The 26,041-nt window shown below is 48.7% G+C and overlaps 2 protein-coding genes across 7 annotated transcripts; one reads left to right on the top strand and one right to left on the bottom strand.

The window, feature by feature from the left end:
* Positions 1-1,989: 1,989 nt before the first annotated feature.
* CIZ1 (CDKN1A interacting zinc finger protein 1) lies at positions 1,990-21,368 on the top strand. Of its 6 annotated transcripts, none has more exons than XM_037401122.1 (16): positions 1,990-2,226; positions 2,490-2,620; positions 4,424-4,539; positions 7,012-7,178; positions 8,187-8,322; positions 9,244-9,304; positions 12,041-12,120; positions 12,489-12,568; positions 13,618-13,800; positions 14,154-14,284; positions 14,711-14,795; positions 15,398-15,511; positions 15,852-16,031; positions 16,683-16,752; positions 17,840-17,961; positions 20,627-21,368. In XM_037401122.1, exons 1-16 carry the CDS (start codon positions 2,005-2,007, stop codon positions 21,224-21,226), a joined length of 2,478 nt encoding a protein of 825 aa, XP_037257019.1. In that variant the 5' UTR covers positions 1,990-2,004; the 3' UTR covers positions 21,227-21,368. The 6 variants fall into 6 exon arrangements, with proteins under 6 accessions (XP_037257019.1, XP_037257020.1, XP_037257018.1 ...); XM_037401123.1 differs by having other exon boundaries at positions 13,615-13,800; positions 20,690-21,368; XM_037401121.1 differs by having other exon boundaries at positions 13,615-13,800.
* C9H9orf16 (chromosome 9 C9orf16 homolog) lies at positions 21,309-25,926 on the bottom strand. The gene is given in 3 exon segments (XM_037401249.1): positions 21,309-22,828; positions 25,840-25,896; positions 25,899-25,926. Coding segments are annotated over 3 exon segments (279 nt in total). The 3' UTR covers positions 21,309-22,634.
* Positions 25,927-26,041: the final 115 nt, after the last annotated feature.

Raw genomic sequence — 26,041 nt, 5'->3', positions numbered from 1 at the left:
TGTGCGGTCTGTCCTCTTACCTGTGAAGAAATTTCACAGCCCTGATCTAATCATAGAGAGGTGTAACGCAGGCTGCCTTATAGCGATGATCCAACAGCTCTGCTGGTGGCAGTCTCTGTATTGCAGGGTACTTTCTGGGTCATTTTCTTACCTTGAGCTTCTCCTGTTGTCAATGAGGCACAACCTTTGTGTAACCCCTGAGCCTAGTGGGTATTTGGGTTATTAAGTGATAATGTTGTAGTCTGTATTGTAGCACTAGGGTTTGGAGGTTCCATGTATTCTCACAATATGACATGAGTAGCAAGTTGCTTAATATTTGAAAGGGAAATGTTCCTTGCAGGAAAAACCAACGGAGTAGGTGGAAGGTCAAGGTCTGTGGTGTACCAATCAGTGCTCACCGGGCACTTTGGCTGTCAGCTGTTTTAATCAACATGCTGTTTTATTGCCTGTAATGAAAGAAAGGATCCTAGCCCGATTTTCTGTACTGTTACCTTACACCTCTGTATGACATGGTGGGATTAGCTGAATCTGGAACCTTCTCTTCTGGATTCACTGAACCATGTCTGGTCAGTGTGGTGTTTACATCTGGCACATAAAGGCACTTCTGAAGATCAGCTTTTGGATGGTAGGTTGATAAAGCAGTGTGTGTCTTCACTTCCTGCAGCCCTAATTCTGTCTTGTGCTGTGCATGCACAGGACTAAACCCATGTCCAGATTTGTGCTTGATGCAGTAGTGTATCTGTGCATTGAATTGTAGGTTTATTCATAAACTCATTAAGGCTGTTGATTTAATGATTTGTATATAGGATCTCAGAAGGAAGCCTAATCTTTGAGGGGAGCCTTTAGGCTATGTTAGAATATAACATCCAACAGTAAAAATACCTGTAGACTTAGCTGCTCCCCCATCTCACTGACATGGTGCTTTGTAGATTTCCTGTAGATTTCCAAATGTTACATACAAAGCATACATAAAGAACTTTAGTTGTAGAATTAAGACCAGAACACATCAATTTCAGATTTACATTTATTTATACAACCAGAATTGCATGTCTGGCTAACATACTGACTAGTCAGACATTTGTAGGATCATAATACTAACCCTCTTCCCCACCCCTGCAAACTAGCCAGGCCAGTAGCTGCTGTAATAGTACAATTACAGGAGCAGAGGATCAGTTACGCAAAATGATTTGAAAAAGACTCCATGTATGTTTTTCTGCTCCATGTATGTATTTGCTGGGATGATACTTCAGCTTTCATGCTTAACAGGAGAACATTTTCTCTGTGTGCAGACAGCTGGGACTGGATAAAGGACCCTGGGCATTAACGTGGCCAGCCATTGATTAATATGGGTGGATGGTCACCTCTGAATTGATTATTGTAAAATCGGGAAAGTATAAAAAGGCCCAAAGGAAAAATCAACACATGATGCTGCCTGCATTGAAAATTATGCATGCTAACTGTGTATCACCAGCAACAGCATTTGGCTTACAATACGTTCAGCTAAAAATCAATTCCGAGGCCTTCAATGAATCAAGTAGTCTTTACTGGTGTGAATAATAAGACTATAAAGTAAATTATTTCAGGACGGGGTCTCTGGAATGGCAAAGAGCATAAACACATCTTTACCCTTGCTAGGTTTTGTGTAAGATGAAGTGTCGGTCACTATATATTTTCATACAGAGGCTGTGTGTGCTGAACACCCTTAAAGTTAATACTTAGAAAACAGGAGCTGCAGGGAAGGTTTTGCAGCAGCCCCCCGCCCCCCCCCCCCCAAAAAAAAAGGACCTGCTAGAAATCAACGCAGCTTACAGCCCAGAGCAACCCTGCAAAGTCCATGTGTTTTCTCCCGGGTTCCCGGGGCAAGCTCGCCAAGTGGCGACCGCAGCGAGCAGCCAGGGGCTGTGCGGGGCTGTCTCCATCTCCGCGGCGAGATGGTACCCGAGATTCCCGGGACTCTTTGAAAAAAACAACAAACCCACAAAGAGCAGAGCCCCACGCTGCTGGATGCCATCTGCTCCCCCTCCGCAGCCGCTTACTCCATGCCCCCTGCCAGCCCCGGACAGATGGCGCCCGTTCCCTCCCGGGGGAGCGGGGACCTCGCTCCGCGGCCCCGCGTGGGATGCGGGCCGGGGGTACCCGAGCGGCGGCTCCGGGGCGCGGGGCCCGGCAGGCGGGCATTGTCCCCGGCGGGAAGATGGAGGCGGCTGGCGGGGAGCGGTGACCGCCGTGGGTCCGGCGGGGCGGGGAGCGGGGGCGCGGGCGGGTGGCGGCGGGGGGAGCGGGTTTGGGGAGGTGGGGTTTGGGAACCTCCTCCCCAGGCTGCCGCTTGCGATGACCCCGGGGGGAAGGAGGAGGCGGCGGCAGGGGGGGATCGGCTCAGTGAATGAATGGGCGGCAGCGGCGGCGGCTCCCCTGCTCAATGGCTGCAGGGCTGAGACGCGCCAGCCCCGCAGCCGGTGCCTCCCTCGCCCTCCCGTGTTTTGTCTCAGGCTCCCCCCGCTCGGGGCTCCCCAGACATGTTCAACCAGCAGCAGTTCCAGCAGCAGCTGCTGCAGCTCCAGCACCTCCTTCAGCAGCAGCAGCAGCACCACCACCACCCCGCGGCGCAGCAGGGAGGCCGGTAAGCGCCGCTACGCGAGGCCGGGGATCTCGGGCCTGTCCCAGGGGACCGCTCCCCTCCGCCTCCCGCCTCGCCCCGTGGGAGCCGCGGCGGGGCTGGCCGCCGGCCTGCCCCTTCCCCGGCGGGGAGGGCGACCGAGGCAGGCGGGGGCGCGCCCGGGGCCGAGCCGGGGGGCCGGAGGCCCGGGGGGCGGCGGGGAGGCGGCGTGCGGGGGGCAATGCCCGCGGACGGGGGCCGGCGCGGGGCGGCACAGCGCGCTGCAGGGGGGCGCCCGGCCGGGGGCCCTGCGGCCGCCTCCCCCTGCAGAAACGGGCGAACGCACCTGGCCGAGCCGCCCCGCGGGGACACGCACCCTCGTTCTCTCGTTACTGAGCTGAGGCCGTTTATTTATTGTCTTCCCGGCCGGGTCTCCTGCCCGGGTGGGCTAGCGGCGCGCCCCGCGCGGGCCGGGCCGGGGGCTGGGGGCTGGCAGGTGGCGTCTGCCGGGAACAAACCGGCGAGCGGGGAGGGCTCCTGTCGAAATGCGCCGGGCACAGCGGCTGCTCGGGCAGCGGCCGCCGGCCCCCGTGGGCTGCGGTTTTGGGGCTGACAGCGGTTCTCTGGGGTGATGCGCTTGTCTGCAGTTACGGTTACCTTTCAGGCCTTATGCTCTGCAAATTCAAAGCGATGGGATGTGAATTTAAGGAGGAAGCTAATTCGTTATTTAATAAATTACAATAATTACTTTATAAGGCATGTGTCTCTGGGGTAAATGTGGTGAATCTCTCTGTTCTCCTAGAAATACCAGCCTCTGAATCTTTCTGCCATTATTACATGTCTTACGCTAGAAACAAAGCTGCCCTTAAGATGCCGGTATGGGGCTGACTGCTGGATAGCAGGGATGCGTGTGACACCTTTAAAAGTATGCTTTTTCTGGTATAAATATCTCAGTGCCGAGACTGGAACAATCTAGAGCAGCAAACATGAAGATGAGCTGCTGTAAATTCTGTTAAGAGCATTGGGGTTTTTTTGTCAGCATGAATATTTTGCTCCGCGTTTACCTCTTCACAGCCCTGGCGGGTTTGGCTGTGTCAGCAGTTGTGCTTAGAGGTGGGCCTGACCTTGCCATCGCCTGAAGAAGCTCCTGCCAGTTTCTTCAGACTTTTCTCTCATGTCTGCTCCACCCTCCTTACAAGTGGAGAGTTCTCCGCTCGCTCCTTCCTCCTCGTGTGTGAAATATGAAGGCCGTGCTTTATTTTTCCATCCAGTTCTTGGCAGTTAGGGGGCACCATTTAGAGTTGTGACCTGTCTGGCTCCGTGTGGGAGGCGTCGATTTTGGGAAAATCTGCTTTAAGCTCCTGAGAAAACTCCCCGTTTTTTAGAACTTACTTTTTTGTTGTTGTGTCAAATGTAGCTGCTGATCTAGATCGCTCGTTTCTACTGACAAGGGCTGCATGAGTCTGTAGAACTGCAGTCAGCTTCTGGGCTTTTTTTATGCTGCTTGAGAGGCTTTATGTGGGCTTGGTGCTAAGGAGTTCTCTCTGACCTCAAATTCCTTGATAGATAATCTGTCAGCTTTGGAAATTCCAGGAGAGTGGAAGAAAGAGGATACAGTGCCAGTGCATGGTATCTTTTCATGCACATATATCAGCATTTCAGATGTTCTTTGCTCCTCTGTTTTATACTTGTTATTCTCTGTGTGTATATATATATGCACACACACACTTGTGCCTGGAATTGTATATATATGCTATATATACTTGTGCCTGGCATTGAAGGGTACAATTTTTATTGAGTTCTTATGATTAATGCCTTCTTTTCCAGGGGTTTGCCACCACCGCAACAGCAACAGATGCTGAGCTTACGGGCAACAAATCAACCATCGCTGCTCAATGCCAATCCCATGCTTCAGCGGGCCTTACTCATGCAGCAGATGCAAGGTACTGTCGTTATGGGAGACGCGTACTTATTGGAGTTATTTAATCATCCTTCATGGACTGAAACATAGTATGGCTACTCCTTGCTGAACCATTGCAGTCCTTGTATTTGGCAGTTCTGTTTGTCATGTCTCCCCCCCCCCGCTTCAAATTTGACCATAGCCCACATTACAGAGGTGCTTCAGTTGTTGTTGAAAATCCCATATGCCCAACTGCTCACAACCGGGAGCAGCACTAGAAGGTGAAGGTATCAGGTTGGATACTAAATATGTGCCTTCCCTCTTAGACTTGGCAGAGAGAGTATTTTTTCATCAATATATTTAGATAAAATACTTTTTTTTTCTCCCCCCCCCCATTGGTTGGAAGGTTAAAACAATTTCTTTCATTGCCTGTTAAATACACGCTAACAGTGTTTGCAGTAGGTGCTTGTCTTTGTCCAAACTTAGTGCAATACAAACAAATGAAGTATATTGTGGTGGAAAATGGTTTGGGTTTCAATTGTCTTGTGAAATTTCGATTCCCTGAAATGGCTGTCATTTGTGTGGCAGATAATACCAGTGTTCTTCCGTCACTGTTTTCCCACAAGTGGATTTTTTTTTTGCCAGATGTGATGTTTTCAAAACAAATTTATGAAGCTGCCTTAATAATACCATTGCAAAGGTAAAGATATTAGGAGTACATCTGTGTCTTTATTGTTGCGCATGTCTTAACCTGACAGCTCTTTTCAACAGAGAAAATCAGTACCTGGGATAGTTTTAAAGTGTCTAGTTTAGATTAATGCCTGCGATTTTTATCTTGCCTGTGAATCATGCCCAGATGTGAAGACAATAGATTTATTCTGCATGTTGCTAACTCTCCTTTTGTTCTCTCTTGCCCGTTTAATGAGAGGGCTCTCTAGTGACTCCAGTGGCTCTCTACAGATCTCTCTCAGGTTGTAGGGAAAGTGGCAGTGAAAAAGGACAAGCCATGCTCCGAAGATTGGTATATATATTTGTGTCAAGAAAAAAGGTCTGATTCCATTTCAGTCAGCCACACTCAGATACGTTTGGTGTTAGCATGGGCTGACCTTTTCCCTAAAGCAAAACCTCTTATTGAGAAGTCACATTTGAATAGTATGCCAAGGACCTGGGGCAAATTAGATGCGAGAGCAGGATAAGGTATGTTAATGAATGCTCCTACATGCGCTTTGTCTTAGCATTGTTCCTCTTCTTTTCATCTCTACATGCTGAATTGAGTTGTGACTTTTCTTCCAATAATCTACACCACCTAGCCACAGGTAACATGTAATATGGTTGCAGTGTCCAGTGCGGCCCTTCTTAGGGATCTGAATTTTTTTGTCATTCAGTTTTGGGTTACATGTAAGAATATCTGATGCTGTAGTATTTCTGTACCTGGGAAACATCAGCATAAATAATTAATTGACTGTATGTGGCTTCAGCAATGGGAATAGGAAGAGATAAATACTTCAAGTTGAAATGGATTTGTGGTTCTTTAAAGGCACTAAACTGAGAGCAGAAGATGGTTTCTTGCCTTACAGTTTTTCAATATAGCAATATCTCTCTACAGTAAGAGATTATTTATGGTAAGTAATAAGGGATTAGATTACTGTTGAAGACAAACATGGAGGAGTATTTCCTATGGTGTTGCTGGCTTTAAACAGCGTAGCTCAGTTTTTCAGATTTTGGGTGCCTGTCTCCATTCTTCACTGCCCTGTTTTGACAGCTGCTAAAAAGCCCAGAGTATGTGCTAATTCAAGTGGCAGATAAAAAAGGTGCAGTGTAAGTCCATGTTCCCAGAGTGGCAGACAGTTTCTGAGGGTATAGCTGAGGCATCTGGGCACTTCCATTCCCTCCCCCGTGAAGTGGGGATAGCAAGGACTACCATTGTAAGAAATCGTTGAGACTCAGTTAATAGTTTGTGGATGCTGGAAAGAGCTGTTCAGAAAGCAGAGCATTATAATTGGAAATGGCAGAGTCTCATGTGTCAGGGTTTAGGTTGACATGTTGAGCTTGCATGACAACCAAGTGGCAGAGGACTGCGGAATCTTTTGTTTGAGAAGTCCAGTGTTGTTTTAAATGAAATGCTGTTGCTGGCTTGTGTTAAACAGCACCCATACCATGGTGCGGGCTGCCAGCTGCACAGATGTAGGATGAATTTTCCTTTTTCACAGCGAATTTTTGTAAATCGAGACCTTGTTTGTTGCAGACACAAGCACTACTGTGCTCAGATCAACTAATTGCTCTAATGATCTTAGCCTGCAGTGACAATTATAATTAAATAGCCTGATACATAGTAATAGTTGCTATCACATCAAATTGTTCTGTGGGTGCTGAAGAGAGGGTAAAGCATAGAGCACCCGTACAATGCCCAGTAAAGGACAGGGTTGTGCACGGAGGAGCCCTTTACAGGTGGAAGATTTTTCTTTCTCCTTTGCACAGTGCAGGGTGGTGATACGCTGTGTGTTTGCATTTACAGGAAACCTACGTGGATTTAACATGACAGCGCCAGCACTGCAGCAGTTTTTCCCTCAGGCTACAAGACATTCCCTCCTAGGGCCACCACCTGTTGGGGTCTCCTTGAAGCCAACTCGGCTGGGCTTCCCAGGCCTTCCCTTCCAGCGGCAGAACCGGACTTTTCGCAAGGTGGGCTGCTTGTTTCCAACTGTTGGGAGCTTTGTGCTCCTTTTGCACTTGCAGCAGTTGACTTATCATAGATGGAGAGCAAAACAGAAGGGAGAGTGCCTTACAACGAAAACGGTTTTGCACCATGCTGCTGACACAGAAATGCAGAAATAAGTCCATCCCTAAGGTTCTAGTGGTCCATATTTACATTTATAATGCAAAGGTTTCTTGTCATTTCTTGCCAGAGAGAGAGAATTCCTCATAGCAGAACTGTTTAAACCTAAGATATAAAAGGAACATTTAGAAGTACCAGCTTCAAAGTAATTAAAATAGAAGAAATCCTAACTGAGTGCTTTGCTCTTCACAGAGGCCAGAGTTCTGCCCCATTAGCCTTCCAAAACAGTTTGTTGTTCCCAAAGGACTTGGTCCTACTATGGATGTGTCACTCTGCCTTTGGGCCATTTCCCCTTTTTTTTAGGGTCATGATATTTGTTCATGTGGATTTTGTAAAATCTACAGGGTGTTTTGTAAAAAACTTTCTCACTTTCCACCATTAAGACCTCTTTTATGTCCTGGAAGTGGTTCTTGGGTTAATTGACCAGTACGTACTTCCTCCTAGATTAGCTTTTGCATATTTGGTCCCATTCTGTCAAAAAGACATAGTGGATAAGGCAGACTTCCACTGTTGGACTGTTTTTTCTCCAGAGTCAAAAGGAACAGGGATTATTTTTGTCTATTCTTTTTCCCTGCCCATTCACCTCTTGCCAGAGTCCCTCTAAAGCAACCCTACTCTCCGCAAGCAGCTGGGTCTCCTACAGCTGCTACTTGAAAGCACTGGAGAAACATCACGGGCTGCCTGTGGAATGAACTTGCCTGAAGCAAGGCAGCCCAACATAAACTGCCTATTCCTTTCCTTTACTCTGTGCTGGAATTCCTGTTCCTGCCCCACAGTAAAACGCTGGTGTTTTGGGTGGTGTGTTGGGTTTGAGGACAGACCAAGCGCTGGCAGTGACTCTCTGCCCCTTGCAGGACTTCCAGAGGGTCCCTGACAGGAAGCGGGAACTAGATCCTGGTTCTTCATCTCAGGCACAAGGTGATGAGAAAATGGAAATCCCAGAGGGAATGCAAGCAGGGTCAGAGCAGAACAATTCCTTGCCATCCACAGGTAAGGGGGAAGCCTGCCATGGAACAAATGCTTCTAGACATTATAAACTTCTCTTGGCTATTCCTGCAGCAAAGATTGGAGATTACTTTAGTCTTAATCATCTATATTTCTCATTGTAAATGCTTAAACTGCCTGTGATAGTCCTCAGCTATGTGCTTCATACATCCTTTTTACCTGAGTATTTTTGGTTCTTACAAGCTAGCTCCATATGTCTTGCATGGAAGTCTCTCAGAAGTCACTTTGACAGTGAGCCCCGTGTAAGCTGGGGCGGGGGGTGGGGGGAAGGAAACTGGTTTGAAATGAAAGCTTCCACATTGCCTTACTTGTGCTGAACTCAACAACTCATGGAGTCAAACAAACAAAGCAGAACCAGTTGCAATCAACATGCTAATGAAAAGATGAGTTGAAAGAGTACTGGTATTCCACTCCTCAGAGCAGAAGCTGCTGGCGCTGCATCCTTTACAGTGTGGGATGCAATACAGATGTGGGAATGTTATTTCTGACTGAAGAGTGCCTAGTCTAAAAATGCAGGCATGTGACAAGGTTGTGGCCAGTGTATATGCAGTGGTGAAAATTACGTGGTTAAGTGACTGCTGTCAGACAGATATGCCACCTTGGCTTATACTAATGTTCCTATGATCTGGGCTCTTGTCACCTAGGTATAGCATGGAGACCCACTTAGTAGACATAAATGTAGATTCCGTTCTGGATGACACCTTACACAGTAACATCTGCAATAAAGCTAAAATCTCTTAGGTTGTTATCTAACCTTATCACTACAATTCTCACATTCAGAATAAGCAAACGTATAGCATTATTTGCTCTAACAGAGCTTTGTTGGCATTGGCCATTCGGTTAGGGAACATGCTCAAGGTGGCATGGTCTGCTTCGCTAAGGAGATCTCCTTCTGTGTTCCTGCAGAACCAAGAACTCCAACAGAATCTGTGTTGAACACTGAGCCTGCTGCAAAAAGACTGAAGAGGTATTTATTGAACAGGGTATTGAAATAGTTACTGTGCTTAGAATTATTGTCTAATTGTATTTTTTAATAATTAGGGATGTACTGTACTGGCCTGATGCCTAGCATGTAGGAGGTATTTCAGATGCTCATGGACAATTCAGAAAGTCTCACGATGCTTGCTGAGATCCAGGGTGTTAGAGGGTCTCTGCTATGGGTGATCCAACTATGGGAATGAAAAATAAAGAGATGCGGCTCATGGAAAAGCACGAGAAAATGGAGTTTGCTCATGTGTTCTCCTGCCAGGATTCTTGTAAGCCACAGGGAGGTTCTTTTCTATTCTGATGTATTCATCTAATTTTCTTCCCTAAATGTCAAAAAGGGAAATGAGCAGCCACGTATCAGCGGAGAGGAAAAGCCTTGGATTCTGTAAGGTTACAGCAGGTGTAGGAGAGGGTCATTGATTCTGCGGCATGAGAAGGGGAAGGGAACCGGTACGCCCTAGCATGGAGCGAGCGCGGTGCCCCTGCTGCGAAGCCTGTGCAGCCAGCACCGCCGGCCGGTGGGTCGGGGCGGCCCGGGGCAGCCCTGCTCGGGCGGGGCCGGCCGCCTGGGCCCTCTGCCGGGGCTGCACCGCCACCTAGCGGGGCGGAGGGCCGCCCATCCCGGGTCGGCTGCGCCCGCGGTGCCCCCGGAGCTGGCTCCTCGCTGGTGCGGAGGGAGAGGAGGAGGGAGTGAATACAGATTTCTGGAGGCATCGATTTGAGAATTCTCCGACATATGTTAATGACTATGAGTCAGGACTCCTGGGCCCTCTTATCTTCCCTGCTAACAATTCACCGTGTGGTTTTGGACAAGTTTCTTCACCTCTCTGCTTCCCATCTGTAGATTAGAGATTAATGGCTAGCTTTAGGGACAATGTTCCAGTATTACTTTGATGTTCAGATGCTACCTTGATCATGTAAAACATTAAAGAGTGATAAATATTATGTGAGCAGGGACCGTCGTGAATTATGGACTCTTGATTAGCAAGAAAGTGAATAAATTCAATTAATGCAAAGCTGAATGCATTTCAGCGTATGCTTTGTAATCTGTTTGCCAAAGCTAATTTAATTTTAATTACATTAATATTTAGTAGGGTATTAATCAAAGTCCTGTTACATACACTGGAAAAAAATATCAAGCCTGGAGAATGACAGAGCTCACTGCAACAAGCCTGCTATTAGGAAAATCCTTTCCTAGGCAGTAGTTAGGGACTGCCAGATTTGATGCATATATTATGGCTGGTATTTACTCAGAATAGATCATTCCTGAGCTTTTTTTTTTCTTTTTTTGAAGTGTTTCTGTTTACTTCCAATGAACAGATGATGGATCTCTGAAAAAAAATTACTGTTCTCATATTGCCCTTCACAGATGAGAAGGGCGTTGCCCCCATGCCTGTCACAAACTTTTATTTTGTGTTTCACTGTTGCATTTCCCTTTGGCCAGGAATACCAGCCTCCTTCTTTATTTCAGGTTTTTCCCACTTCTGCCTTTTCTGCTATGTACCATCTGTGTACCTGGAACAACATCCTCATTCCAGTGCAGAAAGCACTTATCATCTTCAAATCCTCTTTGAACACCCACTTCTAGCATGGCCTGACAAGTATCTGTTTCTTCCTTAGATCATGATTGTGATGGCTTTCGCTCCCCTAGATTGCTCCTTAGATTTGCAGTTTAGACTGCAAACCCTTGCCCTGGAGTGCTGTCACCATCTGTGTGTGGTATAGCATTGAGTCTGCTGGCAGCACTTGACAAATAATGTTAATGCCAGACGCTCTTGTTTTCTTCGTGTTTGCACTGCCCAAACCCTGCTGCATATTTATAGCCGTGTAACCCAGTTACATTATCACTTATCAATCTGATAAGTTCTGCAGTACGTGTGTGTTTGGGTCACTGGATGCAGTACCTGTACAGTCTGCGTTCCTGGTTGTGCAGAATGTGCTGCTCCCTGTTAGCAGAAGGACACCAGCGGGTGGGATATTGTGACGTCCTGAGAGAGAAGATGTTCAAGCCATGGTGAAAAATGTTAGCCCTGATGGGAAAATGGGGGATGGAGAAAGATATTGTAAAGTACACTTTGTGCCCTCTGAAAGTCAACTGTTCATTCTCAGCAGTCCCCTTGAGATCTTTTTTTCCTCCAGTACCAAGTAAAGCAAAGTCCTTTTGATCTGCGTCTTGTACAGTTCTGCACAAGCAGACTCTGGAACGAAACAGGACTGATAGGAATAGAGCAGGCAGTTACAATGAAATCCCTGTAAGACACCACTGAGAACCCTTGCAGTTCTGACAGGTCTCTGTTCCCTCATGCACGGAGCAGCCTGGGGTACTTTCTGGGTATTGCAGTCTCCCCGCAGGTGACTGATCAAGACAGGAGTGAGCTCTCAGAGCTCTTACCAAGAAAATTTCCTGTATGAACTTACTTACCTGCAGGCATCTTGCAGAAGAGGGCAGTGATCCACAAAATCAGTTGCAACCTTCTTGTCCAGACTATTTGGCTGCTGTTTCTGTATCTGTTGTAGAATGCCCATGCCCACTCTTCATTTTGTTTTATGTATTTCTGCTGAATCGTTGCCTGAAGTACCACTTCCAGTAGCATATTGAATTGGGGGTTTAATGGAGAGTGTGGCAGCTTAGACTCTAGCCTGTGCCTTGGTGTGTCTTCTGAATCTCTTTGTCTGTAACATGGCAAATAACCTCATTTGCTTGATATTCCTAAAGTGAGACTGAGGAGGCTGCATTAGAGGATGCCACAGGCAGCAAGGAAGCAGGAGAGTCAAGCGCCCATGTTCAAGCTGATGGTGAGTTGCTGGGCCCTGTGATTTGCTCTTTTAGGGCACTCCTTGCTGGAACTGCACCTGTAGATCAGCGTCTGTGGGTCCCGTGGGTCTTGTCAGAAACATCCTTCCCCCAGCCATACAGAATGGGGAAAGGAGAAAGTCTGGTAACCAAATCCAAATATAGTCCCTTAAAACCTGTTGCCTCCCAAATGCAAATGACGGGAAATTTCCCTCTGTAATAAAGATTTCTTTGGAGAAAGGTTTGTGAACTGGGCTTATGGCCAATATCACTGTGAGGAAAGCTCCCTGACTTCATTCAAGTGCTGCTTTGTTTTTTCTTCCATTGCTCTGCTGATTTAACACCGCTAAAAGGACTCTTTTCTTCCTAGGTACAAGCGTTGCAAAGGAGTACACAGCTGAAGATCTCTCTAAAGAGAGGAAATTCTCTGAGGAACCAAAGGCTCCTGAGGTGAGTAGACACTGCACTGTGCAGGGGTGGTGCAGAGCATAGAACCTCCTCCTCCATCCCAGAGAAGCCCGTTGCCACTGGGAACCAGATGGTACCCACGTCTGGAGCTCTGTCTCCTGCTGTAAGCTGTTGTCCCTGGCAATAAGGCATACTATGTCTGCAATTAGTGCACAGTCTGCTCTGACTTGCTGCTTTTGTACCTCTGCTAGCCTGTGCCTTACCTACTGCTGGCTGTTCGTGGATTCTAGGGTTCATTAAGATTTTAGTATTCATCTGGAAAAACGGAAAGTTGAATTGAAAGAGCTGCTGAAAAATGCATGTGTTGAGGGCCATGGGCAAATATATCTTTTTATGTTGCTGAAGAGCAGGTGTAAAAAAATTCAGGTGATGGTGGTAAAGATGTAGCTGCAGTGGGACTTGCATCACAGCAGGTGTGAGCAGGTAGTAGTCTGTGCTTTTGAAAGGCAGCTTGGAAAACTGAGACACAGGTGAAGCCAGCAACCTGAGAGTCTTCTGCATGAAATAACTTGCCCACATGCTAGATGTTAAACCAGGACCTTAGGCTGTGTAAATCTGTAAGCAAAGATTCAACCCATGGTGCAAATCAGACTTGATCGCCTTCCATAATTGGAGGCATTTGTTGATGTGAGCAAATATATCATCCTGCCTATGTGTACAAGTTCCTTACCCCATCAGACATGGTGCTGAGTTGCCTTTAGGTCTGCAGTGGAGAGACATGAGCTGATTGTGTCCCTTACCAACGCAGTTTGTTGTTCCAGTCTCCAGAGACTGGATCATACAGTGCCTACAGAGGCTGTAGAAATGACCATCTGTACTCACTGGCCTGGTGCTGTGACACAGGGATCGCCGATTTAGCAGTGTTGGGAGAAGGAGCCGTGTATGAGTCTTTCTGATCAGCCTTCTGTGGTTTCAAGCTTAAATGCATTTTCTGGAGGGGTAGAGAGCTTAGGTCACATAAAAAGCAGGTGTAATTTTTTAGTGTCTTCTACTGAGAGAGAGGACTTAATCTTGACTCCTTCTTTCAGCAGGTGTTGAGTTCTGGAGGTTCACTGAAAGTGACTATCCAGCAGAGCAGCGAGAGCAGAGCTATCAGTACAACAGCTCTGAAACCAGGGCACTGGACCTGCGAGGTGGGCACAGCTGATCCCAACCCTGAATCGGTCCTTAAATTCTACTGTTACATCTGCAAGACCAACTGCTGCAGCCAGCAGGTAGAAATCCACAGGTCTGACTGGGATGTGGGTGGTCAGAAGTGAGTTAGATGGCCAGCTGCCGTGGGGACGTGCAGCAGGAGACTTGCTGAAACCAGGACACAAGGGCTCATGCTTCAGGAACAAGGAAGATAAATGATGGCAGGCAGGCAGATAAAATAAACTTCTCCTGAAGGGCTGGCAAGCAACCTGCTAGGAATTGAATGTGGGTGGATGCACAGGCAGCCATGCTCCTAAGCTGTTATACCATTTCATTGTTAAACAGCAGCCGAGAGAACGGAAAGCATAGCTTATACCTATTACTTTCTGTATTTTGAATACATTTAAACAATTTTTCTCCTAACCTCTCTCAGAATTTCCAATCCCACATGGCTGGAATTCAGCACCAGCAGCGACTTGGGGAGATCCAGCACATGAGCAATGTTTGTTTTGTTTCACTACTGCCCATGGTGAAGGAGCAGAAGGTGCCTGCAGAAAAAGATGGGTAAGTGCTGGTCTGCGCCAGAAAACTCAGTCTGAATGTGGACCTACATGGGTTCTAAATTCCTCACTGCACCAGGGTGCCCCTTTGTTCTAGGTAAGGTACTAAATCTCTTTCTGGTTTCAGGAGTCTTAATCTTTTTCGGGCAACTTTCTTCCTGCTAAAGGATACCACTATTGACTTTGATGTACCATATATTTTTTTTAATGCAGTAGTAGATCAGGTCGGAGGCTTGTTTTAACTGGTGCCTTTCTGTTAGCGTGAGCTAAAGCAACCTATATAAGTGACCGGGAAGGGGAGAAGATAAACCTGAGCCTGTAACGATAGGAATGCTGGGGAAAACAATGCCAAGAACAGATTGCAAACTGCAGTATTCCATGGAGACTGTAAAAAGTTGTGACTTAACAGATATATCCGTTGTCACTTCAGAGAGACCCAGCAGCGATGGTGTAATACTTGTCAGATACACTTCACAGGGGATCTAATCAAACATCGCAGGACCCAAGAACACAAGGTAACAACCGTAGCATGGATTTCACCTTTGCACTGATCTTTTGTGGGGATTGAGTGGAAGTGTCTAGCATCTCCTGTTCCCCAAGCAGCAAAGGAAAAGTGATTGGAGTGGAGAGATGCACATAAAGTTCTGCCAGTAACATCCTCACTGCCTAAGGGCACTGCCATGCTACCTCCTGCCTCTGAACACTGGCGTTGGAGCTTCCAGTTGTTGTGCTGTGTCGGTACGGCCTGAAACACCTCTAGTTTATAATTCTTGACTTTTCTCAATAAATATGGCCTGTCATACTCACCTAATCAATTGAATGGAGGAGTTGGTGGGCAGCCTGTAAACTTTCAAGCTAAAATTCAGGCAGGCCATCATATTTATTGGCTCCTAGGGGAGAAGTGCCAGAACACCTTTTATAAGCCACGTTTGTTTTGCTCTGCATATTTTCCGTATTTTTGGTGGGTAAGAGCTAGGGAGTCCATTCTGCTGAAAAGATGACTCTGCAGTCTCCCTGTTTTAGATACAGGACTGTGACTTTGTTTCACTCAAGATTTGTCTGCCTTCCTCCAGAATGGTGCCTCTTGTGACTTACTGAATTGTCCCTTTTTCCTTAGCTGGCCAAACGTGCGCTTCGTCCTTTCTGCACTGTCTGCAGCCGCCATTTCAAGACACCTCGCAAGTTCGTGGAGCATATGAAGTCCCCTGAGCACAAACAGAAAGCCAAAGAGGTAATATGGCCTGAGTGGAGAGCTGCACAGGACTGGAAGCAGCTGCACTGTGGAGCAAGTTAACTTTCTGCCTCCCTGACTATTGCATGGGTGAAAGGAAGACATGCAGTTCTTCCAGCCCTCTTTTAATTTTCATCTTTTGCTGGACTTGAGTTGTTAGAGCCTAAGGAAATTGAGTGAAAAAGGTACAAGGAGTTAGATGGGTCTAGAAGCGAGATAGCTTTGTGCCTCTTGTGCAGTCCCTTCTACTCATCAAAAGCAGTCTGTTCAGAGTCTGGGGTCTTCTTGGTTAAATGAAGAGCGCCAAGTTGATCTGATCTTTCTTTTTTGTACCTGACAGGTGAGGCTAGGAGAGAAGGAGTTGGGCAGCCCAGAGGATTCGGAGGAGTTGATCACAGTGGATGCTGTTGGCTGTTTTGAAGATGATGATGATGAAGAGGAGGAAGAGGAGGGAGGAGCTGGTGAGGAGGAAGACCTTGATGTAGTGCTGACAGAGAATGAGGATTCTGCTACCAAGCAGGTATGCCATGCAAAAGGAGATGGAATGACTTTTCTGAGAATCTGCTGTGGGTTCCTGTGCCTGGTTGGTCTTGGCTGCTTGAGCTCAGGGTTTCGGGAGTCCAGTCAGCATTGTACCCTGCAGCGGGAGGGCTCTGGGGCTCTTCCAGAGCACGGGATGATGCAAAAGAGAATCGGGCATTACGTGTGGGATGCAGAAAGGTGTTTCTGCTGTGCTGTACAGCTCCTGTTGGTGTCTTCAGACATTACCTTGTTGCTGAGGAGCATAAGCAACGTTTTTTCAAGGGAAAGAATTTCTGGTAACAACATTGATACAGTCTCTTTGACTAGCCCAGCAGTAGCTTGGTCTCATAGAAGACCTGTGTGTGGAGTTTTATCTTGATAAATGTCTTCCCAGTAGAGAGCAGTTACCAAGAAGGAGGTACATGGCTCAGCTACATCAGGCTTGGAGTGCAAGGGGTGTTTTTAACCCTTGTAATCAAGTGGCCTGCTGACATTGGGTTTTGTATCTGGCCTTAACCAGATGCTGTGCAACTCTGTCTCTGGTATGTGAATCCTCCGGTTTGCTCCCAAGCTTACCAGAAAAATGTGAGAGCCCAGGAAGGGATTTGGCATAGATACAGTAGGCACTAATGTTTTTTTTGGTTTCCAGACTGGGCTGAAGGAAGTGTCTTTGGAGGATTACGAAGGAAGTGAGAAGTATTGTCCAGACACGGCCTATGGTAAGCAAGCAGAGTTAAGCACAAAGGCTTAAACACAGGGCCTTTTCTGGCCACATGCTGTATCTGAAAGAGAGGATGGTCTCTACCTACTGCTATAATGGCTTCTTGGGCCGTGGTGCTCCAGCATCTGCATTGGAATGGTACAGGTCACTGCTGCCTGGAGAAAGAGCCAAATGTTGCTTTATTACTGTGTGATAAAACATAAGGATGTGATTGATGTTTGTCAGCTGCCTTTTGCTTTGAAGAAGAAAGGATGAGAGCCAGATACCTTACTAAGGTAGGAAATGGAACAAGCAGGGCAGGAATACTGAAGTAAGTAGGCAGCAAATGAGGGATGCTCTGGAAAGATGGAGCCTGAAAGCATATTGATTGGAATGCTTTCCAACAGAAATGCAGCTTGTATAGAGATACTGCGCAGCAACGACAGTATCGAACTCACTGCTAGAGCCCAAACTGTGCATGTTTGCTCTGCTTGAGAACCCCCACGCTCTACCTAGCGGTTACTCAGACATGGTGCTGGACTGGTGGGCAGTGTTGCCTCCAGATGGCTGTCTCTGGTCCCCACCCTGTAAGTGATTCTGACTTCAAACCTCTCAACGGCCGCTCGCGTTGTGAGGAGGGCAGCTCTGCAGAGGCTGTTTTGTGCCCAAGGAGAGCTCTGTTTACACCAATCTTCCATATCGCTGTAACCTTCCACTATCGTGTGGCAGATGGAATAATGATTCATGCTGTGAATGTTCTCTGCGTGTTCCTCTTGCGCGCCTGCTGTCTTCTGCTTGGTTTGATCCCATTACATTAGATCACATGTTCTCTGTAGTTTTCCATTGTATTCTTTTTTCCTTCCCCCCCCCCCCAATGCTCTGTGTAGTTTCTTTGCTCTGGCAGCCAGATTTCTCTCTGAATATCAACTACACAGCCATTCCATGGTAAGATGAGATATTCAGCAAGTCATCTTGCAAATCCTTGATTAACAGAAGCAAAGCTTTCCACTTTTCTCCTCACACTGCCCCCGCCCTTTTAACATGCTTTCATGATTTGAGTTCCATTCAATGTGATCTGTGATTTCCCTTCCCCTCCCGTTTCGCAGGCCTGGATTTTCTGGTCCCCGTCGCAGGTTACCTCTGCAGGCTGTGTCACAAATTCTACCATAGCGACTCTGCTGCCCGGCTCGCACACTGCAAGTCCCTGATGCATTTTGAGAACTTTCAGGTTAGACCCTTTGGCGATTGCATGGCCTGGCATTTGTTACCCCTGTGCGTGTCTCTTCAGCAAATCCACCACGTTAGCTGTCTTGTCTTCATTTCCATCATCCTTGGTGTCCATTGTGCCATAGCTTTCTCCTGGTGTGCTCTGTGTTTGTCTCACATCAACCCCTGTAGATCTAAAACCAGTCCTGCTTCCTAGCTACTGCTGCTGTCATCTTGTTGCCCATTTCTGGCTGGAAATCTTCCTCAGAGTGTCTGCTCTGTTTGCTGAACCTGTGGAGTACATTGTTCAGTCTAGGCCTTTTCTCTGTTAGATCACAGGTGGGTCGAGATGGGGAAAGAATAAGAGACAGAGGCTGTTCCTTGTAAAGAAAGCTGGTTCATGCGCATCTTTTCATGCGATACTGCAGGAGCAGCTCTTTTAGCCAAAATTCTGGGTGTGATTCATCCACGAAGGGGCCTGGTGAAATCAGATGCCTTAGAAATCTGGAAATTTAACATTACAGACTGTGTGATGGAAGCTAAAAGTCAGTGAGAGTCCATTTGGTCCCCAGGGTCAGCCTGCAACAGCAAGTCAGTCAGTCTGTCTGTCTGCTGCCTTTTCCTAGAAACTCCTTAGCACAAAGCTCTGCCAACTGTCCCTTTGCTTTTCTGGCTCCACCTCAAGAAGCCGTACTGCCCCTTGCTGCTTTTGTATCTAGAAGCTTTTCCTACTGGGCTGGCCTGGAATCTGCCTCCATCATTCTGTCCTTGTTGACTTGCCAGGGGGTGAGGGGCCTGGATCAGTACCTTGTGGTGGGCACACAGGGCTTGCACTGTCTCTGCCTTCTCCTGTGACCACTGCTGGGGCCCTGCCTGTGCAGGAGAGCGGTATTCCCTGACCCTGGCAAGGAGGGAGGCTCCCACACTGACTTTGTCCTCTGCCTGCACCCAAAACCTGCTCTGACAAATGCTGCTGTGCTTCCCTAACAGCTTTTGTTAGCATTTAAGAAAAAAACACCACCACCACCCCAACCCCCCAAAACTTTGTGTTTTCCTTCTAGTCTTCAGACAGGTTACCTATTCCCAGTCAACTGCCTCCAGCAAGGGGTGGGGTGCTGCAGAAGCCAGCGCTTAGAGCAGTGGATTTGGAACTGCAAGTAGCAGAAGACCGCAGCTGTTCCTTCATGGTTGCTCATCCTCTCCCACTCCTGCACTTAGTCATTTCAGGAATGAAGGAATCGGCCTTGCAGTTTTCCCAGCTTATTTTAGATTAGCTTAGGGTGAAACTGCAGCAGCAGTGCATATGCCTCTGTTTTGGCCCACTTAGAGCTGAAATCAAACGCTCTTCAAACGGATGTCGGAGGGATTATTTATGACAAGAGTCCAATGTCAAATCTGCAGGCAGGTAGCTGTTATTCTTGGCTGCCTCGGTGCCTTGAGGTTGTCACCGTCTGAGTTAAATCACTGCCAGTTTCTGGGGTACTCTCATCAGAGTAGCTCAGCAGAGGGCTGCTGGTGAGGCAGGTACAGCATCACTGAAAACAAATTGGCGTGCTTGTACCTGCTTTAGTTCGGGTGCAACATTGTGACTCGACCGATGTAGTCCCAATGCGTTATGGTATTCTGCACATCCTACTCTTTGAGGACAGAGAAGAAACAAGCCTGCAATGATAAACTGAATTACAATGTAAAGCTGCCTGTCTGATGTGCTGTAATTCCACACTGCAGACTATGGTAGCACTGCTTAAGGCAGCGGTGAAAGCCAGTGCGCTCAAAGTAGTTTCCTTAAATTGTCAGGTCTAACACTAGTGCCAGTGCAAGGGACCTTGGCAGAAAGGTGAAGGTCAGTTGGTTGTGGAGGGAGCTGCTGTGGAAAAGGAGCTTTGTTTTACGCCTTTAGCTCACGCTCTGTCTGCGGCTTGAAGATCAGATTCCTGCTGCATGTTAGGTAGCTGTACAGAGTTGCTGTTTTTATGGAATTCAGTCTTGAAAATGGCTAGTAGCCATTTCAATCTCTTTACGGACCTCTGCTGGCTCATCGTGATAGTGAGTGCAAATGAGTCATTTTATTGATGATATGCTTACCTTTATTCTGTAGAGAACTTCGTACCTTGTAACAGGAAGATATTCTTGGTATCTTAGTGTTGCTGTCAACAGTTTCACTGTTTCACAGGTTGTATCAACAGAGTGAAAAAATCTTAAGCTTTCAACTTAAGTCTTGCTTTATCTGATAAACATTAAATCACACCTCTGTAGCTGAGGGCAGTGCCTCATCTCAGGTATCCAGGGTACCTGTGCAGAGTTATGTCCTGGCAGTAGCTGAAGCAAGAGCTGCACTTGTGCCGTTACACCTACAGAGTCCTGAGTCTGACTGAGACTAACAGTTGGCAAAACATGATTTTTGTAGTGGGAGCCACAGATCTGCCATGCAGTCGCTCAGCATTAAGTAATGCAAGAGGGACTTCAGTGTTTAATATCGCCACTTTTCCTCACAGGAGCCGACCCTTCTCTGCCTGAAAGCCTCAGCCCCCAGGCCAGGAGAGCTGCCGAGACAAGTCATGCCCCTGCAGATTCTAGCTGCCACTCACCACTGTTTTTGTACAGGTTTTTCTGGACCAGCTGCTGCTTGCTGCAGTAACAGTAGCTGAGCTGGGCTTTCTCTCACGTTGTTTTGTTTGCATTTGCAGAGATACAAGGCAGCGAGGCATCATGCCACAGCTGCCTACCCCGAGGCTCCTTTGCATTCCCAGGGCTCCAGCTCCCAATTGCTGGATGATCCGAAACAGCCTCCTGCTACAGCAGCAGATACCAGCAAGATGAATGATGATCGTGGGATAGACAAGGAGGGTACAGAGCTGTCAGCCCTGCAAAAGCAAGCTCTGAGGTCTCCGGAGGGCAGGGGTGAGCTAGCCCCCTCTGCAGCAGAGGGCAAAAGCCTCGGCAGCATGACTGATGATGTGTGTGGAATCGCAGTGGTAGAAGAAGAAAATCTACAGGAAGAGAGCAAGTCCACTGCCGCTAGTGCCGACTGCCCGCTCCCCGAAGAGAACCGCACCGCAAAGGAGTTGCTGGGACATGCTGTGTGCAAGGAGGAAGCTGACGCAGCCGAGCAAAGTGAAGACACAGAAGATTGCCAGGATCCGGGGAGCGGAGGGGGTTCAGGACAGAACGAGGCAGCCAACGCAGGCCAGGAGGCAGCAGCAGAGCCCTCCTCCCTCGCCAAAGGTGAGACAGCCAGTCTTACCTCTGCTGGGTGCAGACGCTCTACTAGGCGCAAACCCAGATAGAGTGGCCTTAAAGGGAGAGCCCTTTACATACGATATTTGCTGGAAATGTTTATTTTCTGAGTCTTTTAATAGAGCAAAAACCTTCAACTTTACTGCTGTTTTTATTTTAAGAATAAAATAAGCCTGGCTTTAGCGTGTCTAATACAGGATGGTGTCAGTTATTACTCGTACATTTGGGATACAGCAATTATGTGGGAAGACTGAGGCTTGGATTGTTGAACCTGAAAGGTAATGTGATTTACACAGGTGACAAAGCTCGTGAAGTAGGTGGATGCAGACTTACTTTTCACTAAGAATTCTTTGTGGTTCCTCTCATTTCCTTCCCAGGCAGAGGAAAAGTTAATCTCTTGGGAGACTGTGCGCCCAATTCTGCTACTCAGAAGAGTTTCCTTTCAAAGATGCACACTGTGTAAGACAAGCTAGGCAAGAATGCATCTTGGGTCCTTTGTTAATACTACAAGGCTTAATACATTCTGTTCTCATAGTGGAGACCCTCAGGAACAAATTCTGTTTCATTCAAACTGATTTTAATAAAACAGATTTCTTATAAATAATTTCTTTAACTCGATAGAACAGTAAGACTTGCTTCACTGTGGTGGTGCCAGGCCATCCTGACAAGATCACAGTTTCAGACTTAGAACACTCCTGCATGGTCTTGTCAAAATGTACAGAGGACCCTGCTCGCAGCCCCATCCCTCTGCTCCGGACAGTTAATGCTCACCAGGCAGCTCTGCCTCGCTCGAACGCCCAAGCCCTTAACAGCAGCTCGAGGAGTCGGGCAGCTCCTACTTAGAACTGTCAGAAACATCACCCTCGCAGCTCGTCTTATATGCTCGGAAGGGGACAGAAGCATCCAGGCATCTGGGGCCATCTGCCAATACTATGTACATAGCAGGTAACGCAAATGACGGAGAAGCTGTAGTTTCAAGGCAGGAGCTTGGCCTAGGGTTTCCCTCTCCAAGTCTGTCACCAGAGTCACATCTGGGGGCAAGCCTGGAGACAGGACAGCCCCTGCCTACTGCGCTCTGTGAGGGAAGGGCTTAGAGCATGACACTCCTTGCTTGGATTTAACAAAAACGCTGAGAGAATTTTTCCTCTTTGTGAAGAGGACCTGCCTGCAAACTACCTGCATTGCATCAGGTCTCCTACAAACAGTGTTAACCAAGTGTCAGTGCCAGGCTTGTGTTAGGGGAGCAGAAAGAATCGGCTCTCCTACCCCCACCTGTGTGCCCTGCACCGATCACACAGCTAAAGAAAAACAGAACGTGGAGGTGAACGGCAGGACACAACCACCACAGGAAGGAACAAGTAATAGGCACAAGGTACCTCTTCTACTCAAGTTTTATGCTACATTGGTGACCAGTAAATGTCCCCTTAGCAATACCAATGGAAAGTTTGTGGCCAGACACTAGGCAGGAGGCTGTGATCCCTGCACATCAGCTTCTGTATTCTGCTGCTCGCTCTGCTGCTGGAACTCCAGACGGGTCTGGCGGTTGGACTCCAGCAGTTCTTTCAAGCAGGCATGTAGATAATCATTCTTTTCCTCCAGGTGATCCAAGCAGGAGTTGATCTGGTCCAGCATGGAGTTTATGGCTGCATACTCTAAAAGGAAGGGAAATGAGAGACTATGAGAGACTGAACAACGTAAGTACATTGTCACTGCAGTCAGTGACGGCAGCGAGAGCTCCTGCAAAATACGCCCACGGTGTTCTGGCTGTGCCTTGCCTGCCTGCCGCTGGGTGGGTGAAGTAAAATGCAACTCAGTCCTGCCTGTGTGGTGTTGCCCGATCAAACGAGACCAAGGAAGCTGCAGGACTGGCAACAAGCGGCCCAAACCCCGCTGCTGGTGTATCCGACAGCCTCTGGTCTCATATGTAAACAGCTGACCGCAGGCTGAGCACTAGCATGCAGCAATTTGCAACAATACCAAATAAATCCCAAGGACAAAGCAGCCTTTTTAGCTGCCTTAGGGATCACCTTACCTGATCGTGCAGGCACTTTGGCTGCGTGCCGCAGTGTTTGTGTTCTGTGAGTTACTTGTGTAAGGCTCCCAGGCTGGCATGCGCTTCACGAGGGCCTGGCTGGGGTCAGACTGCCAAAGCAGCACAGCCGTTGCTGTGGCAGGCGCAGGGATGAGCCCCAAGGTGCTGGTAGTGGCACCATTGTTTCCAAAGGGAGGTAAGTGTGGGGCATCAAGTTCAACCACAGGATTTTCACGCACCACTAAGGCTTTGGGTACTTCAGATTAAAACCAGACTCGTTCAGTACAATGCTGACAGTTGGCTCCCTAGGTCCAGTTTCTTACAGCATTTGTTTCAAGTGCAGAAGTGTTGGCCTCAGTACAACAGCAGTTCACAGCAATGCGTATTAGTACTGTGAATGACATGAAGATGGTTGTGCTACTGCAATGAAACACTTGCTTTTGGATTGGCCCCAATATTCACACAATCCTAAAGAATAACAACAAAAAAGAACTGAAAAAACAGCCAAGATAAACCTCTGCTGACAAGTTACTTGGGAACGCTGGGGTGTTAACTGGAGAGCCCAGGCAGAGCCAGCCCTGCGTTCCCTTCTGAAGCTGTGCGGGCTGAGCGAGCACAGGGAGGCACTCATCGAGCTGTGACCCGTGGGCCAACACGTGAGGATGGTGGGCTGCAGGACAGGGAGGGATGCCTCCGCGGGTGGGGCGAGCCCACCCCCCACTGGCTGGGGCCGGCTCCTCCACGAAGCCGGGGAAGCGCTGGAGCCAAGGGTGGCACAGGCAGCGCCCAGCTGCAGCGCTGCTCTAAGCGAAGGGAGGACACAGCGAAAGCGAGGACGGGGATGTGCTCTGGGATGAGGGTCGAGCCATGCTGCAGTGCCCCAGCCTCGCAAGCCCAACTCCGCCCGCCGGCTGCCCCCTTGACACTCGTGTAGGCAGGTGCCCTGGTGCCCAGCACAGCCCACCCCGGGCGCTGCCATTACCAGCAGCTTTAGAACTATGAATATTTAAATACTGTAGTCATTTGCATTATTAACAACTAAGGAGAACTTTCATTATAAGAAAACAAAGGTCCTCCTTTTCTTATACTACTTTGGAGCCATTCACAGCAGCGTTGCAGCCTTCAGTTCTTTGGAGAATTGCACATGTTGCATTTAAGCTTGCATATATAATGTTAGGCCTTGCAGGTAGATGCAGAGGTGGCATTAGAAGCAAGAGCACTGCTGATGTCCTTACATTAAAAAACAATCCCGCAACCACATTATTTCCAAAAAGGTGCCAATTGTTAGTATTTTTCAAAGCCTGTTTCGAGGTATGTGAGAATGTCCATGAGTTAGAGCTCTCTACTTCAACCCAGTATTTGATGAAGCGTGTTCCAATGAAATGGTGAGCAGAGCCCAAGCAGATACGGTAACTACTTCTGCCAAGTGATGTCCATCACCTTGGCAAGCAGTCTGTAATCACACCAGGAACTAATTGTTCTCGGTGTCTGCAGCTCAAGCAAAAGCTATGTAAGTTGTGCAGCTTTGGGAAGTGAAAAAAATGTAACCATTTTAAAATAAGCTGTAAAAACATTTTATCGTTTTGCCTTCTGTTAGTTGCAAGTTTGGTGTATTGTTCTGGAAACATAACCTCACCCCTAACCAAAACGCTGACCAGGAGTATGGCAACAGCATTGTTTACTCCTCTGCATTCTTACGAGAATGTTGCCAAAAGTCTGGTTTCCTATGTAAGCTCAAGGCGGTGTCACAGCTTCAGCTCCTGGACCAGGAAAGAGCTGCAGCACAAAGCCCCGCTAAACACAAACAGAACAACTTAATGTAGAGCCTTGATGTAGATCAGGTTGAGTGACTTTCTCCGTCACATCCGATGTGTGTCTCGGCTCTTGGAAAAGCTTGAAAGGCAAATCACGGAGGCGATGCAGAGCAGTGAACGCTCTTGGCAGGTTTCATGTTCTTGGTTGGTTTCAGGGCAGAAATGATGCTCCTGATGTGTCTGACCCGCAGCAGCCGGGACTGTGAGATCCCCTTGTGCGCCCACACCTGGCAGCGGGATGGCGCTTTGGGAAACGGTGTAACAGCACCGTTCAGTGGGATGGTGCTTTGGGAAATGGTGTAACGGCACTGTCCATCGGGATGGTGCTTTGGGAAACGGTGTAACGGCACTGTCCAGTGGGATGGTGTTTTGGGAAACGGTGTAATGGCACCGTCCAGCGGGCACAGTGCACAGTCCGAGAGGTGACCAGCACTACACGCCGCAGCCCGGCCGCCGTCCCGCATCCCCCATGGGGAAGCAGGCAGCGGGCAGAGCACCGGCAGGGACGTGGCACCTCGGCACCGCAGACGGGCCCGAAGCGGCCCCGCCCGGTTCCTCCCCCCGCGCGGTGACCGCTGCTCCCAGGCCCGCCCCGCCGCTCCCGCACCTCAGCACCCGCCCTGTCCCGCTGCCAGCAGCGCACACGAGCAGCTCCTCACAGGAGAAGGCGAACACACGGCCCGCGCCCGCCCGACGGCGGCAGCCCCGGCCCCAGCGCCCCGGGAACGCCCGGGCCCGGCCACCCGCGCCAGCGGCCCGCCCTGCCGGGGGCGGCACAGCGCCGGGGGGGGTCACAGCGCCGCGGCTCCCCACGCACCTTCCTCCCCGAAGGCGTCCCCGTCCCCGTCGTCGCTGCGGCCGGCGCCCCCGGCGGCACGTGGGGCTCCCCGTTGGGCCCCGCCATCCCCCGCCGCGCGCCGCACCTGCGCCCCGGCCCCGCCCTCACGGCGCGCCGCGCGCCCGCCGCGCCGCCAGCCAATGGGGGAGCTCGGCGCGCGCGCGTCACGCAGGGCGGCCGG

The sequence above is a fragment of the Falco rusticolus genome, chromosome 9 (assembly GCF_015220075.1).
Source record: "Falco rusticolus isolate bFalRus1 chromosome 9, bFalRus1.pri, whole genome shotgun sequence".
NCBI classification, from domain to species: Eukaryota; Metazoa; Chordata; class Aves; order Falconiformes; family Falconidae; genus Falco; species Falco rusticolus.
Note: the sequence above shows the minus strand (reverse complement) of the source record. Positions and strands in the feature narration are given on the sequence as shown.

What these genes read in the sequence shown, in the direction of transcription:
- CIZ1 (XM_037401121.1), top strand. Translation starts at nt 2,005, where the DNA reads ATGCCATCTGCTCCCCCTCCGCAGCCGCTTACTCCATGCCCCCTGCCA. An exon ending in ACTCATGCAGCAGATGCAAG is followed by an intron (nt 4,540 to 7,011) that starts GTACTGTCGTTA and finishes TTGCATTTACAG; the next exon opens with GAAACCTACGTGGATTTAAC. An exon ending in AGGATTCTGCTACCAAGCAG is followed by an intron (nt 16,032 to 16,682) that starts GTATGCCATGCA and finishes TTTGGTTTCCAG; the next exon opens with ACTGGGCTGAAGGAAGTGTC.